We start from the raw sequence: 12,023 nt of genomic DNA, 5'->3' as shown, positions 1-12,023 counted from the left end.
CAGTCGACCGTCGAGATTCAGACATCAGAAACCCAACCAACAGTAAGCGAACGCCAGCAATCGGCAATGTCCCAGAAAAGGATCAGGGGATCTTGCGACATGGTGCCGACATGGTGCCAAGTGGCAGGAGATGGATGAGCCAGGCAAGCCCAGGCAGGCACGGCACCAGGAGCTGTTTGGGATTGGGGCCATGCTCGTACGGTCCGGTCCAGGTCCATCTCCCATCTCCCATCTCTGGCTGTGCTAGCTACAGCATGCTCGATCATCTGCGCAAAATAGGATGGCGGGAGGGAGCGAGCGAGACCTTGGCGACCCGATGCTGCTGTACGACTCAATTGCACCCCGTATTCAGCGGTCGCCTTACTTGCTTGCATGGCTTTGCTACAGTACGTAGCTTTTCGCTCGTAGGAAGGGGCAACCGAGATCGACGTTCAAGGCACGGAGTCCAATCGGAATCGGGGAGACGCGCGTTTGGTCTGGGGCAAACAAGGCTCAAAGCTCTCCCAGCCAGCGGGAAAGGCCCAGCCAGCGGCCCGGCCTGCTTGCCAGGCTGCTGACCTGCCCCATCAAAGCAAAGGAGCCTCTTGTCCTCTTCTGCTCGGCTCTCTCTTGGCCAGCTGCGGTTGCAAGTGGGCCCCCAAGGGGTGGACACGCCTAGCTAGTACTCCGTACCCCCCTGGAACGAATGAATGGAGACAGTCGACATGGGGTCCTTTCACAAACCACCGGTCGCCTCATGCTTGTCTAGCACAGTCTCTAATTACGAGCAGCCATGTCGATGACGAAAGCCAGGGCTTGGGAGTACGGAGGCCATCAAGTATATAATACTCAACGTCGGCCTCACTCCCAATCAGCTCCATCCCCATTCCACTCAACTTAATCTTCATCCATCAACAAGACCTCAGATCTTCTCATCCTCAACCAATACTACATCAACCTCACCTACTCTCCGTAGTACCACCACCACAAACCAACTTCAAGATGCAGTTCTCCATGACCCTCCTCGCCCTGGCCGCTGGTGCCAACGCTCAGCTCGCCAGCTCCATCGTCTCCGATGCCACCTCTGCCGTCGGTAGCGTCATCTCCACTGCCACCGGTGCTGTCGGCAGTGCTGGCTCTTCCGCTGTCAGCGGCGCCTCCTCCGTCGTCAACGGCGGCTCCAACTCTGCCTCTGCCACCCAGAGCAGCGCTAGCACCACCGTCACTAGCGCTGTTGTCGTCACTGCCTCTTCCAGCCAGTCCGGCAGCGCGAGCGGCTCCCAGTCCGGCTCGGCCACCAAGTCCTCCGATGGCAAGACCACCAAGACCACCGACGGCACCGCTGTTGTTGAGTCCACCTCCACCTCCACCCCCAACGCCGCTCCCGCTGCCACCCCCTTCGTTGGTGGTCTCTTCGCCGCCGCCGGTATTGCTGCCCTTCTGTAAACTTTGCAGACGGAGCGGATCGAAATATCATGAAGTGTCAAGTCGTATGATGTCATAATCACGACATGAAATGCGCGGGCACACGACAGGAGGAAAGCAAAATGTACCCATAATACCCATTGAGAAGGGATGCATGTCTCAGTTTAGTCAACTTTGGGCGCTCGTGGAATTTCAGCATTAACCTTTTGGAAGGATGGCCGGCTTCAAGGCCTTACTTTTTTTTGTCAGGCGTGAATATCACCTTGCATAACATAATGATTACATGTATATAAATATAAACAACAAATCTTGTTCTGACAAATTTTACTGGTCCTTCTCGTCATGGTACGACTTGCCAAGATCTTACTACTTTACGTGCGCATGACCATTACCGTATCATGGCTTGCCATTCTAGCTAGGTTCTTTTAGCTTGAGTATTGAAATTTTTACGTATTGAAAATGCTGATCCTCTTCCGTCTAGGCTTCGGCCCAATCCAATGATCGATACGATCCGTTTATTAGTGGGAGATGTCGGAAGAATATTGAGACTGTGTGGTACAGAAGATGAAGAAGGAAAAGATGGAACATATGCAGATTTGGTTATGCATGAATTAGATTATATGTAGCAACAGTATGAGGAACATACATATGGTTTCTCGGGATGTTTTATATGTAGGTACGTAAGGTGGTCTTGAACTTTCCAACTTTCTCACATCTCATACGCCCGCAGGAAACTCAATGGGCTCGGCTAGCGCCATGGAACTTCAGATAGAGAAAGGTACTTACTGCATTTCGATTTCTCCTTCTCGGAAGAAAACAAAAAGATATTCAGGAGAGAGAGAGGTGTTGGTTTGTTGGTTGGTGTCTCATGTGCAGGAGATTGCGATTTACACACCCCGGAAAAGGAGCCGTGGGGAGGTGAATCTGATGGACCAGAAAAACGAACACCTGGTTCGTCCGGCGTGTACTTTGGAAATCCCAGTGAATAACTGTATCTTGAAAGTGAGATACTTGGAGATATGATCGGCTGTAACGACGCCGAGGAGAGAAGTCACAGGACAGAGAGAACCTACTGTATGTCCAACAAGTCGGACCTGAAGCTGGTTGGACATGTTGTTTACGATTGCTATAAGCCACTGTGCAATACTGTTATTAATAGAAATACACTACATGCTTGCGTGTCCATCGGTAAGAATTTAGAAGAACTCAGGGCGTGGAGTTTGTTGTTGAAAGCTGATTGCCGCGATGTCTCCCTGGACGGAGCTCCTTTTTTTTTTCTTCTCTTCCCGTCTTCCATTCGCAAAGGGGGCCGCGCAAGCGGGTGGCCCCGACTTCTCCACCGGCAAGCAAACAGAACACACGCGCCAGCCGCCAATTCGAAAAAAGAAACTCCGAGTCAGTGCAATGCAACGCAGGAGCCAGCAGCCTGGAAAATAACGTGAAGCATTCCCCATATCATGGGCGGGAATACGAGAGCATTGAACGGAGCAAGCAGGGACGCCGCTGACGCTGCGCTGGCAGGTCACGTGCGCAGTTTTCCTACGAACCAGACCAGGGCGCCAGGCGCCCACCATGGCGTCGTCTGAGGTCGTTTTACTAGTGCGCCACCCGCGCCGTAGCTGAGAGCAATAGCTCCCTCTGTTGGTGTTCCTGCCGGATTTCAGGACTCCGGCTAGTGAATAGCTTTCGTTTCTAGCCTCATAGGCCTCTTTTTTTTTTTTTTTTTTTGCAGCTTCCAGGGCTTCACCGCTATTCGGAAGCCGTACGTACGTGTATTGTATTGCTGTTCTTGCTCTGGGCTGGGTGTGCTAGGTGTGGTTTCCACCTGCACACTTGCTTGCATCCCGTTTGGGCAACTCGGGGAATTTATTTCGTGCAAGGATTTCTGGGGGGGGTGGAAAAACGAGGTTAGCGTCTCCCAGGCAGGCAAGCTGGACCTGCCACCTGCCAACCACAGCCAACCAGGCTGGATTGGCCTTCCGCGTCATGACCAAAACAACACTCGTTCCTCAGAGCCTCTCTTTCCGAGAGCATTTACTTGACATGCATGAGGAAACATAGCTGCATCATGTGTTCAAACAATAATAGTCGACTCAGGTCTGTGCCCAAGCCAACTCTCCTGTCTGGTTCCAAAAGTTGTCGTGCTTTGGCGCCCCTTTCCATCGTCTCGTTGCGCGCCCGCAGAAACCCGTACTTTTGTGGTTAAATCCGGCTCAATAGGCAGCGTGGAAGTTACCTAACCCAGTAGCATCCAAATATACAGTGAGCAGGTTAATAGACGAGTTCTCATGCAGCCATGGAAAACCGGCACCCATCTTGGGGCTGGACAGCTGCCGTGCCTTCTGCCGACAAGAGGCATACTCCCATGGGGCTGTTCTTGGGCCTCTCCAATTGAGCATGTGTGAGGGACGGACGGGGTGTGAAACGATACGAGAGGAAAGTTGAGCTTGGTGCCAAGTTGACGGATCCTGCAGTGACTGAATATGGTGGTCTACGGCCTGCCGCGGCAGAAGTCGCCGTCGGGCTATCATTGGTCGCGGCCCGCATGCCAACCGGTTGCATCTCGAGGGTAACGTCCCCCCTTTAATCAATCTAGATTGAGTTGCCTGCGCGTGCTGCCACAAGTCTGGGGTGCATATCCAATCCCACCCGGGACGTGGTCAACGATGAACGATGGCTCCCCTTTCCGCATTTGGTGTGTCCGACGCCAAGGATGGAATAGATGAAGCTTTTAGAGTGCATGCATCTGCCGAACTGCCCAACCCCGGGACTTATCCAGTCGCTGTGCAAGAGCGAAGCCATGGGCGCTCCGGGTCAAGGGGCATATAAAGACGCTCTCCGTCTTTGATACTGGAGAGTCTTGGAACCTGAAACGGGTGGGCAAGCCAGATTTACATTCACTCCCAACCGCGACGACACCTTGACCGCCGCCATGAAGTCTCTCGGGGACAGTGTGCTGCTCACAGCCAGCCTGCTGCTGCTGTGTCAAGTCATCGCAGTGCCTCTCGCCACACAGGAGATATCACCGGCCGATATCGATTCCGGCAAGGCATTGACCGACTACAGCAAGACCGCCTTCGACAATGCCATGACCAGACTGGGCAAGAGTGACACGGGCTGCACCAAGGACAACGTGAAGATCCGCAAGGAATGGTAAGCTGAGAGAGCACTCCAAGACATCCTCACCCGGAGTCCCCGTTGACCGAGCTACAGGAGAAAGATACCGGGAGAGGAACGTACAGCATACCAGCAGGCGGTCCAGTGTTTGATGCAAAAGCCGAGCGTCTTTCCCAATGTAGAGGGGGCAAAGTAAGTGCACCGATGCTCATCACCCACGCCCAGAGTCTCTCAACTGATTCCGATGTAGGTCGTCGTTTGACGACTTCGCTGTTCTACATGTTGCCTTCACGCCATACGTCCACAACTCGGTCAGTACCAAGCCCATACAGACACAAAGGGGTTCTTTCCGGTATCTCGAGCAAAAGTCAAAGTCTGACATTCCCATAGGCTACCTTCCTGACCTTCCACCGATACTTCCTGAAAACCTATGAGCAGAGACTCGAAGATCAATGTGGTTACACAGGTACGCACCTCTCAAGCCAACCCCCCTTTCGAACCGCCGACCAGCATGGCAGCACTGATACTGTCTCACTCTCCACTCAATAGGAACGATCCCATACTGGGAGTGGGGCCTCGACTGCGACGACATCGACAAGTCGCCCCTCTGGGACGGGTCCGAGACCTCCCTGGGCAGCAACGGCGAGTACATCGCCAACAAGCCGAACCCGATGTCCATGTTCGGCGCCAAAGCCGGCACGGGCGGCGGCTGCGTCAAGAAGGGCCCCTTCGCCAACTACACGGTGAACCTGGGCCCGATCGGCGCGGCGAAGCCGCTGGACTACAACCCGCGCTGCATCAAGCGCGACCTCAACTCGGACATCTGCGCCAAGTGGGCCTCGCTCGGAAACACCACCCTCACCATCCGCGACGGCTCCGATGTCGAGATCTTCCAGGCCCTCCTCCAGGGCGACTTCCGCTACAAGCAGGCGAGCCGGCTCGGGATGGCGGTCCATGGTGGGGGACACTTTACGATTGGGGGCGATCCGGGCGGTGATTTCTACTTTAGCCCGCTGGAGCCGGGATTCTATTTGCATCATGGGCAGATTGATCGTCTGTACTTTGTGTGGCAGAACCTGGATTGGGAGAAGAGACAGGTACGTTTCCTTGTGTTTCCCCAGTACCACATACACGCAGATTCCCCCTATTTGGAAAAGAACACACACACACACACACACATACAGTATGACTAACACTCAACAGGGTATTGCTGGTACGGGAACCATGATGAACATGCCGGCGAGCCGCAACGTGACGCTCGACGACACGCTCGACTTCTCGCCCATGAACCCGAAGCGAGAGATCGGAGAGTTGATCGACACGATTAGCGGGCCTTTCTGCTACGTCTACGAGTAGCACGCCATCTAGAAGCAGAATGGGGTCGGGTATGGTGACTCTCAGTTCAAGTTATCAGGGGTATGGTGGAATAATATCTGGAGGGACAAGTAGTCAAGTAAATATAGATCGCATCTCGGTTGCTATTGATTCTTCTTGTATTATCGAGGTTTTTCGTGACGACAAGCTGTGTTCCATATTCTTTCTATTGACTCTGTAGAGCTTCTCTGCAGACGGAAGTGTAAATGGACTGCCGCAACATCTTGTCAACAGTGTGAATGCATTTATCCGCCAATAGTACACCCGGTGTTCCAGTGCTTGGATTGACAACTGTTTATACAGGAGTCATAACCCAGTGAGCCTATAACTTCTTGAGAGCCAATCTCTTTTTTTCCTATAAAGAAGGGACCGCGTCTAGCACTAATAATAGTCAAGTGAGGGTGAAGTGAATTAATAATGAAAGACTCTCTTTATACGGTATATAGTATTCCCCTCCTCCCAAACATTTATTAGCCCCAACCTGACGTTTCTCGTCGATTTCCTTTACCCCTTCTCCTCATCACATCCCGTGACCCGGACTTCGCGACCTCATCAGCGAAAATCAATCACACATCTGCTCACCAGTCTCGGCCACCAATCCAAGACGCGAAATCGCTTTCACACCATGCCTCTGCCCGCCGACACCCCGTGGCACGACGTGTCACCCCAGCACCAGGAAACAATCCAGAGCTTCTTCGCTAAGCACTACCCCGACGCCATTGACCCCGGCAAGGACGTGTCGAGCGCCGAGTACCAGGATAAGCTCATCGGCGACAGGTTCCTCGACTGGAACGCCAACGTCAAACCCGACGTCCCCATCGTCAGCCATCCCAAGCCCAAAGAGTTCTCAATCAGCCTTGGCGGCACCAAAGAAGAAGCCGAATCCGCCGACCCTCCCCCTCCCGGTCAAGAAATCAAGCGACCCAGTAAGATCATCAAGCGTACATCCACTGCCGACATTGCTTCCCAGGTGTGTTGCACCCTTACAATAAAAATTATCTTTGTGCTTCAATCGACACCATGTTCTCCCGGGGTTACAGCTACTGACAGGCTAAGCAGAGCAGTAACAGTAACATCACTCAGTCAAGTACGCCGTCGGCCAGCTTGATCGTACCCTCGCCCTGTACCGCAGGACCCGATGGTTCCACCGACCCGATACACCTGTCGACTGGATCGGTAGACTCCGCATGCCTGGCTCTCGTGAAGGCCCATACACAGCTCCAGTACCATTACGACCAGCAGAACCGGCAGATCTTGATCTTCCTAATCCACAAGTAACCCACAAGTACATCTACAACGCCCGCAATCTCGAGCCCTGGTCGCCCGAGCAGGATAGGAAGCCCAAAGTGTCTGGCAGCGATATTCGCAAGGCCCCAAGGGCTTCCGAGTACCTCAACGAGTGCATAGAGACAATGGGGGCGGCTATGAGAAGCCTCAAGGAGCTCAAGCATCACCTTTCAGGGGGTACGTAGATAGCCCTCTGAGGAACAGGGAGGGTAGAGAGCCTGGACGCTGCCCAAATTGGCATATGTTTGTATTACCAATTTATGGAATCCTCCTGCTTCACTCAACGCCACCCATTTCACCATGAAAATGCAACACCAGGAGCTTATGCAATATGGCCTCCATGACCATGCTCAACTAGGGCAAACCAGTCTGCATCGATGTCGTCCCCAAAGAAGCCGCCACGACATAGTGTGTGTCCCCTTGACCGTGCTGTGAATTTAGACTTTGTAGAAATAGCCAATAAGTACTGAGACCAGTGAAGCCGGGTACGATTAAATAATTCGAAACGACACGTGCATTATCATGAATCCGAACCCAAGTCTCGTAAAATCAATTCAATTCTAGTTGTTGCTCTGGAAGGAGCCTCGCTTTTTCTACAGTTTACTCCAACAAAATCGGAGCGCTACCTCTCCATCTGATGCCTATATCGGACTAATAATGAGGAAATACTACTTTCACGCCGCTGTTGAGAGAACTAAGGAGTCGCCTTGCTCATAGAGATGAGGCGCTTGACACCGACCTGGGTAAGTTGAAAAGTTAGCGATCATGTGCAATATGGAATAAATCAGGGTCGAAGGTTAACTTACCATCCAGTTACCACACTCCTCGGTTCGGTCAGTCTGGATAGAGACTTGAAGTTGTTGCGCCTCAGGGTAGTTCTTCCCCTCCAAAAGCGTAGCGAGCTGAGTCAGCTGCTGGATGGTGTCGGGCTTGACGAGCTCCTCGTTATTCAAGTGGTCGAAGAGGATGTTGATGCGCTTCTGGGTGTCCTTAACTTGAGGCGCGAACGAAGCAGGTGCCTTGGAAGCTACGCGCTGCATATCACGGCTGAGGATATCGACCAGCTGCTGGGCGCTGGCAGGAATGTGCGACCTGTCACCCGGGGGATGCTTGGGCTTTGCTGCTGGTGAAGCCGCCGCCGAGCGAGGTGGGCCAGGAGCAGGGGAGTTTCCGGCCGAAGGTCCTGTTCTCGGGGGTCCGCCCATAGGAGGGCCACCCATGGGAGGGCCGGACATAGTGGAGGGAGGTCCTGACGAAGGGGGGCCTTGCTGTGCCATTGAAGGCTCATACGCTTGCTGTGGCGCATAAGGGTTAGGTGCTGGCGATGCCTGAGGTGCAGCAGCGTAGGGGTTGGCGGGGGAGGCGGCCTGATGCCACCAGGCGGTCCCATTTGCGGCGGCTGGCTAGCCTGGGCAGCAGGCGACGGTGCGTACCGGTTCGAAGGGGGTCCAGCGGCAAGAGCAGGCGGAGGGTTGTAAGGAGACGCAGTCCTGCCAACAACATTGGCCATGGGAGGAGCCGCGCCACCGGCCATAGGAGGCGGTGCGTATTGGCTGGCAGTGGTTGACCCCGCGCGCGGGGAGGTGGAATCTGTCCAACCTGCTGTCCTCCGCCGAGAGGTGACATTACCCGCGGATACGCGGATCCCTTCGGGGGTGGAGGTGGGGTTGCGGTACCTCGAGTGTAAGGGCTCTGAGGTGGCGGGGGTGTTGGCATGCCTGCCTGAACACCGTAGGGCGATGCGACCGCAGCAGTGTTGGGGGTGGGTTTCCTTGGGGGCGGCGGGCGAGCTACCATCGGGACGTCGTTCCAGTTCCCAGCTTCCTTGAGTGGCGGAGGTCTATTCGAAGGAGGGGGTGCCGTAGTGGTCTTGGGAGGACCAAAGTTTCCTTGAGGGGCATAGCCACCGATGGGCGGCGCGTATCCTCCCTGTTGAGCAGGTGGTGTGGGCTGATAGGCTTGCTGAGGAGCATAGGGGTTGCTGGCAATAGGGGGCGCGTAAGGGTTTGCTGGAGGAGTAGGGACACCGGGCGCTCCATAAAGGCTGTTGTGAACCGCGGTTTGCGCAGGCGCAGGCGGCATATAGGCCGGGACGGTAGGCCGAGACGTTCTACCAGAAGAGACCGCAGCAGCGGGCTGGGCAGTCTTCTTCTGCGTTGCCTGCCGAATTCGGTTGCGAGCGACATCGGCAGCAGGGTACGTGGTAGGAAGAAGCTCCAGGTATTTCTGTGCCACATTCAACTGGCCGTGAGCTGCAACGATGTCCGCATACTCGGTGTACTTGTCGTAAAGAGCAGAGAGCTTCCAGCCGGAGGGAAGAGCCGTCTCGGTGTCTTGGAACTTGGTAACCTGACGGAAGACAGTGACCTTTTCGATGAACTGTTGAAGGGTGCGCGCATGCACGGAGAAGGTAGTATCGCTGCCCTCGGCCATGCCTGCCTTCTCAGCTTCCTCAAACTCGGAGATCCAAATGCCTACAACCTTCTCAAGTTTGGATCCTACCAAGTAGCACAAAGATGCATCTTGACGGGAGCCATTCTCCAGAATCCGGTCGCCCAACGCCTCGCACAGGTCTGGGAATTCGGCAGGATCAGCAAACGTGCAAAGAGTGACCATGGTCTCCTTCCAGTCGGCAAGATCGGCATTGTACACAACGTCCCAAAGGTTCTTGACAATGACAGAGCTAAGCAGGCGTAGATAGTTGGGCATGCCCTCCTTCTGGGAGATATAGGCAGCCTGCACCTTGTCCATAAGCTCCTTGCCGCCACAGTTGGCAATCATGAAAGCATCAGCCATCCGCTTCTCCTCCAAGCAAATCATGGTGGCCTTCTCGAACTGACCCAACATCAAGGCTTTGGTGATATCCTTCTCTACAGCCGAATCATTCTCGCCAAACAGGTGGAATGGGTTATCAGTCTTGGCGCCCTTGGTGGCCGATAGGCTAGCCAAGAAATCGTCACCCTCGCCCTCGGCATTGTCGGAGAAGAAGGTTGACAGACGGTTCTTCTTGTGACCTTTCCCGGCCCCGAGCTTCTCAGATTTCTCATCTTTACCCTCGGCAGAGTCCTCGGCAACGCCATTGGCCTCTTCCTCTCCTCCCTGTGCGAAACCAAGATACTCAACAATTTGCTGCCGGGGGTTCTCCGAAAGCAAGGTGCCCATGACCTGCCATTCGGCCTTCTCCTCATCAGTGGTGGCTTGGTCCTTGTGTGATTCGCAGATGGCAGCGATATCTCCAGCCTTCAGAGACTCTTCAAACTTCTCGGTGGCGGTTCCGATCTCCGAATCAACGGAGAACTGGGCGATCTCGATCTTGGAAGCTCGAGGTTGACCGGGCTGGGTAGGGACCGGCTTAAAAGTAATGAGTTTTCCACCAAAGCCAAACGTGACACCAACTGGTCTCTCTAACCATTTGGGTGCTTTGGCAAGTGTGAAAGCGGCCCCTTGCGGCTGGGTCTGGGCTTGCGTGAAGAAGTCCTCCCCATCCAAGTTATTCTGGGTGTTGTTCTGCACAGCCGAGGGGTTGGTGTTCTGGAAGGTCTGAACCGTAATCTTGCCATCGAAAGAGGCAGTGGCCGACAGGTTCGGGTTATGGGGATGGAAGCGGACAGAAAATGTCCAGTTCGTCACCTCGGGGAACTCTCCGTAGCGGGTCCCTGTGTGGGGGCTCCAGATCACGGTTCTGTTGTCCTTGCCGCAAGACAGCAGCAGGTCGTCGTCTTGTTGGCACCATGACAAGGACAAAATACCTTGCTCATGACCTTGGAGCGTACGTTCGGGTGCGTTCGAGTTGCGGAGGTTCCACAGAAGAATGACGGGAGCGAGATCGTCGTATGTGGAGGTCATGAGCTTGGTTGAGTTGTTCGGGTCCCAAGCAAGAGCACTGACAGGCTTTCGGTTGTTGTTGAGGGTCAATGATGCCTTCTTCGTCTTCAAATCCCACACAGTGACGAATCCACCTGCTGAACCCGTAGCAAGAATATGCGCAACCTTTCTATTCCATGCAACGCATTCCAAATCGTGGGCGGCAGCGGAGCCGAGTCGGAAGGCGTTGGACGGGTCGTTGACATCGTAGATGAAGAGCTCTCCCTTGACTCCGGCAGTAGCCAAGATCTGAGGCCTCAATGGGTTGAACTGTAGAGACTTGATGGCACCGGTGTGCTTCGTGGTGCGGGCAATGAGAGCATCGTCATCTCCGTCGATGAGCTTTCCAGCATCCCAAAGGTCGAGCGAGCCGTTCTCGAGAGCGCCGGCGATGACACCTCGAGGGTAGTCGTCCGTGGGAGGACCCCAGGCAATATCGTAGAACCTGATACGTGCATGTTAGCCCAGACTAGGCGCCAAGACTACGGTCGCGAATTGTTTACCTTGAATCGGCCGCAATGCTGGCCAGTGGCTGGAGCTCGAGGCCCTGTTCCTGGTTGTCGAGGTCCAGATCCCACAGCTCGAGCTTGGTGTCGCCCGAGAAGTCGGCGTCGACGGCTCCAGCGCGGGTACCGGTTACAATTAAAGGTTTGCCTGCGCCAGGCGACCAGGCAAAGGCCGCAGTGCGCGAGATTTCCCGCAATCGCACCATCTCGACTCGTAGTTGTGGTTCGCGGGTGTGGTTGGCCCAAGCAACTTGAGTTCAGGGCGTGGCGGGGTTGTTGGGGTGTTTAGATACGGCAGCTCCTCGTTGCCACGGGTTGCATTGGGCCTATAGACCGGCTAGAAGGCGTGACGTGGGAGAGGAAAAGCAGTGCAGAATTAAGGAAGTACTTTGTGGTCAAGAGAAGAATGGTGATAATGCCAGCTGGTCATCCTCCCCTATGAGTTCACCTTGTCGACTAAGTGTCCTCGCC

The 12,023-nt window shown here is 54.5% G+C and overlaps 6 protein-coding genes across 6 annotated transcripts; 3 read left to right on the top strand and 3 right to left on the bottom strand.

The window, feature by feature from the left end:
- Positions 1–17: 17 nt before the first annotated feature.
- Positions 18–374, bottom strand: PG986_009778 (uncharacterized protein; the record flags this gene model as incomplete). Its single annotated transcript, XM_066846000.1, has 1 exon — positions 18–374. One exon carries the CDS (start codon positions 372–374, stop codon positions 18–20), a length of 357 nt encoding a protein of 118 aa, XP_066698398.1.
- A 607-nt stretch (positions 375–981) lies between these two features.
- Positions 982–1,425, top strand: PG986_009777 (uncharacterized protein; the record flags this gene model as incomplete). The annotated part of the gene is made up of 1 exon (XM_066845999.1): positions 982–1,425. One exon carries the CDS (start codon positions 982–984, stop codon positions 1,423–1,425), a length of 444 nt encoding a protein of 147 aa, XP_066698397.1.
- A 2,911-nt stretch (positions 1,426–4,336) lies between these two features.
- Positions 4,337–5,877, top strand: PG986_009776 (tyrosinase; the record flags this gene model as incomplete). The annotated part of the gene is made up of 6 exons (XM_066845998.1): positions 4,337–4,557; positions 4,618–4,713; positions 4,772–4,832; positions 4,912–4,987; positions 5,071–5,618; positions 5,725–5,877. 6 exons carry the CDS (start codon positions 4,337–4,339, stop codon positions 5,875–5,877), a joined length of 1,155 nt encoding a protein of 384 aa, XP_066698396.1.
- Positions 5,878–6,520: 643 nt separating this feature from the next.
- PG986_009775 (uncharacterized protein) lies at positions 6,521–7,591 on the top strand (the record flags this gene model as incomplete). Its single annotated transcript, XM_066845997.1, has 3 exons — positions 6,521–6,865; positions 6,984–7,359; positions 7,551–7,591. The coding sequence occupies 3 exons, from the start codon at positions 6,521–6,523 to the stop codon at positions 7,589–7,591; spliced, it is 762 nt and encodes a 253-aa protein (XP_066698395.1).
- Positions 7,592–7,876: 285 nt separating this feature from the next.
- PG986_009774 (uncharacterized protein) lies at positions 7,877–8,417 on the bottom strand (the record flags this gene model as incomplete). The annotated part of the gene is made up of 2 exons (XM_066845996.1): positions 7,877–7,921; positions 7,989–8,417. 2 exons carry the CDS (start codon positions 8,415–8,417, stop codon positions 7,877–7,879), a joined length of 474 nt encoding a protein of 157 aa, XP_066698394.1.
- Positions 8,418–8,493: 76 nt separating this feature from the next.
- PG986_009773 (uncharacterized protein) lies at positions 8,494–11,758 on the bottom strand (the record flags this gene model as incomplete). Its single annotated transcript, XM_066845995.1, has 2 exons — positions 8,494–11,491; positions 11,550–11,758. The coding sequence occupies 2 exons, from the start codon at positions 11,756–11,758 to the stop codon at positions 8,494–8,496; spliced, it is 3,207 nt and encodes a 1,068-aa protein (XP_066698393.1).
- Between the last annotated feature and the right edge of the window lie 265 nt (positions 11,759–12,023).

Source organism: Apiospora aurea, assembly GCF_038362705.1.
Source record: "Apiospora aurea strain CBS 24483 chromosome Unknown utg000006l_segment0_segment0, whole genome shotgun sequence".
In the NCBI taxonomy this organism is placed as follows: domain Eukaryota; kingdom Fungi; phylum Ascomycota; class Sordariomycetes; order Amphisphaeriales; family Apiosporaceae; genus Apiospora; species Apiospora aurea.
The sequence above is the reverse complement of the archived record's forward strand: the minus strand, read 5'-3'. Positions and strand labels throughout refer to the sequence as shown.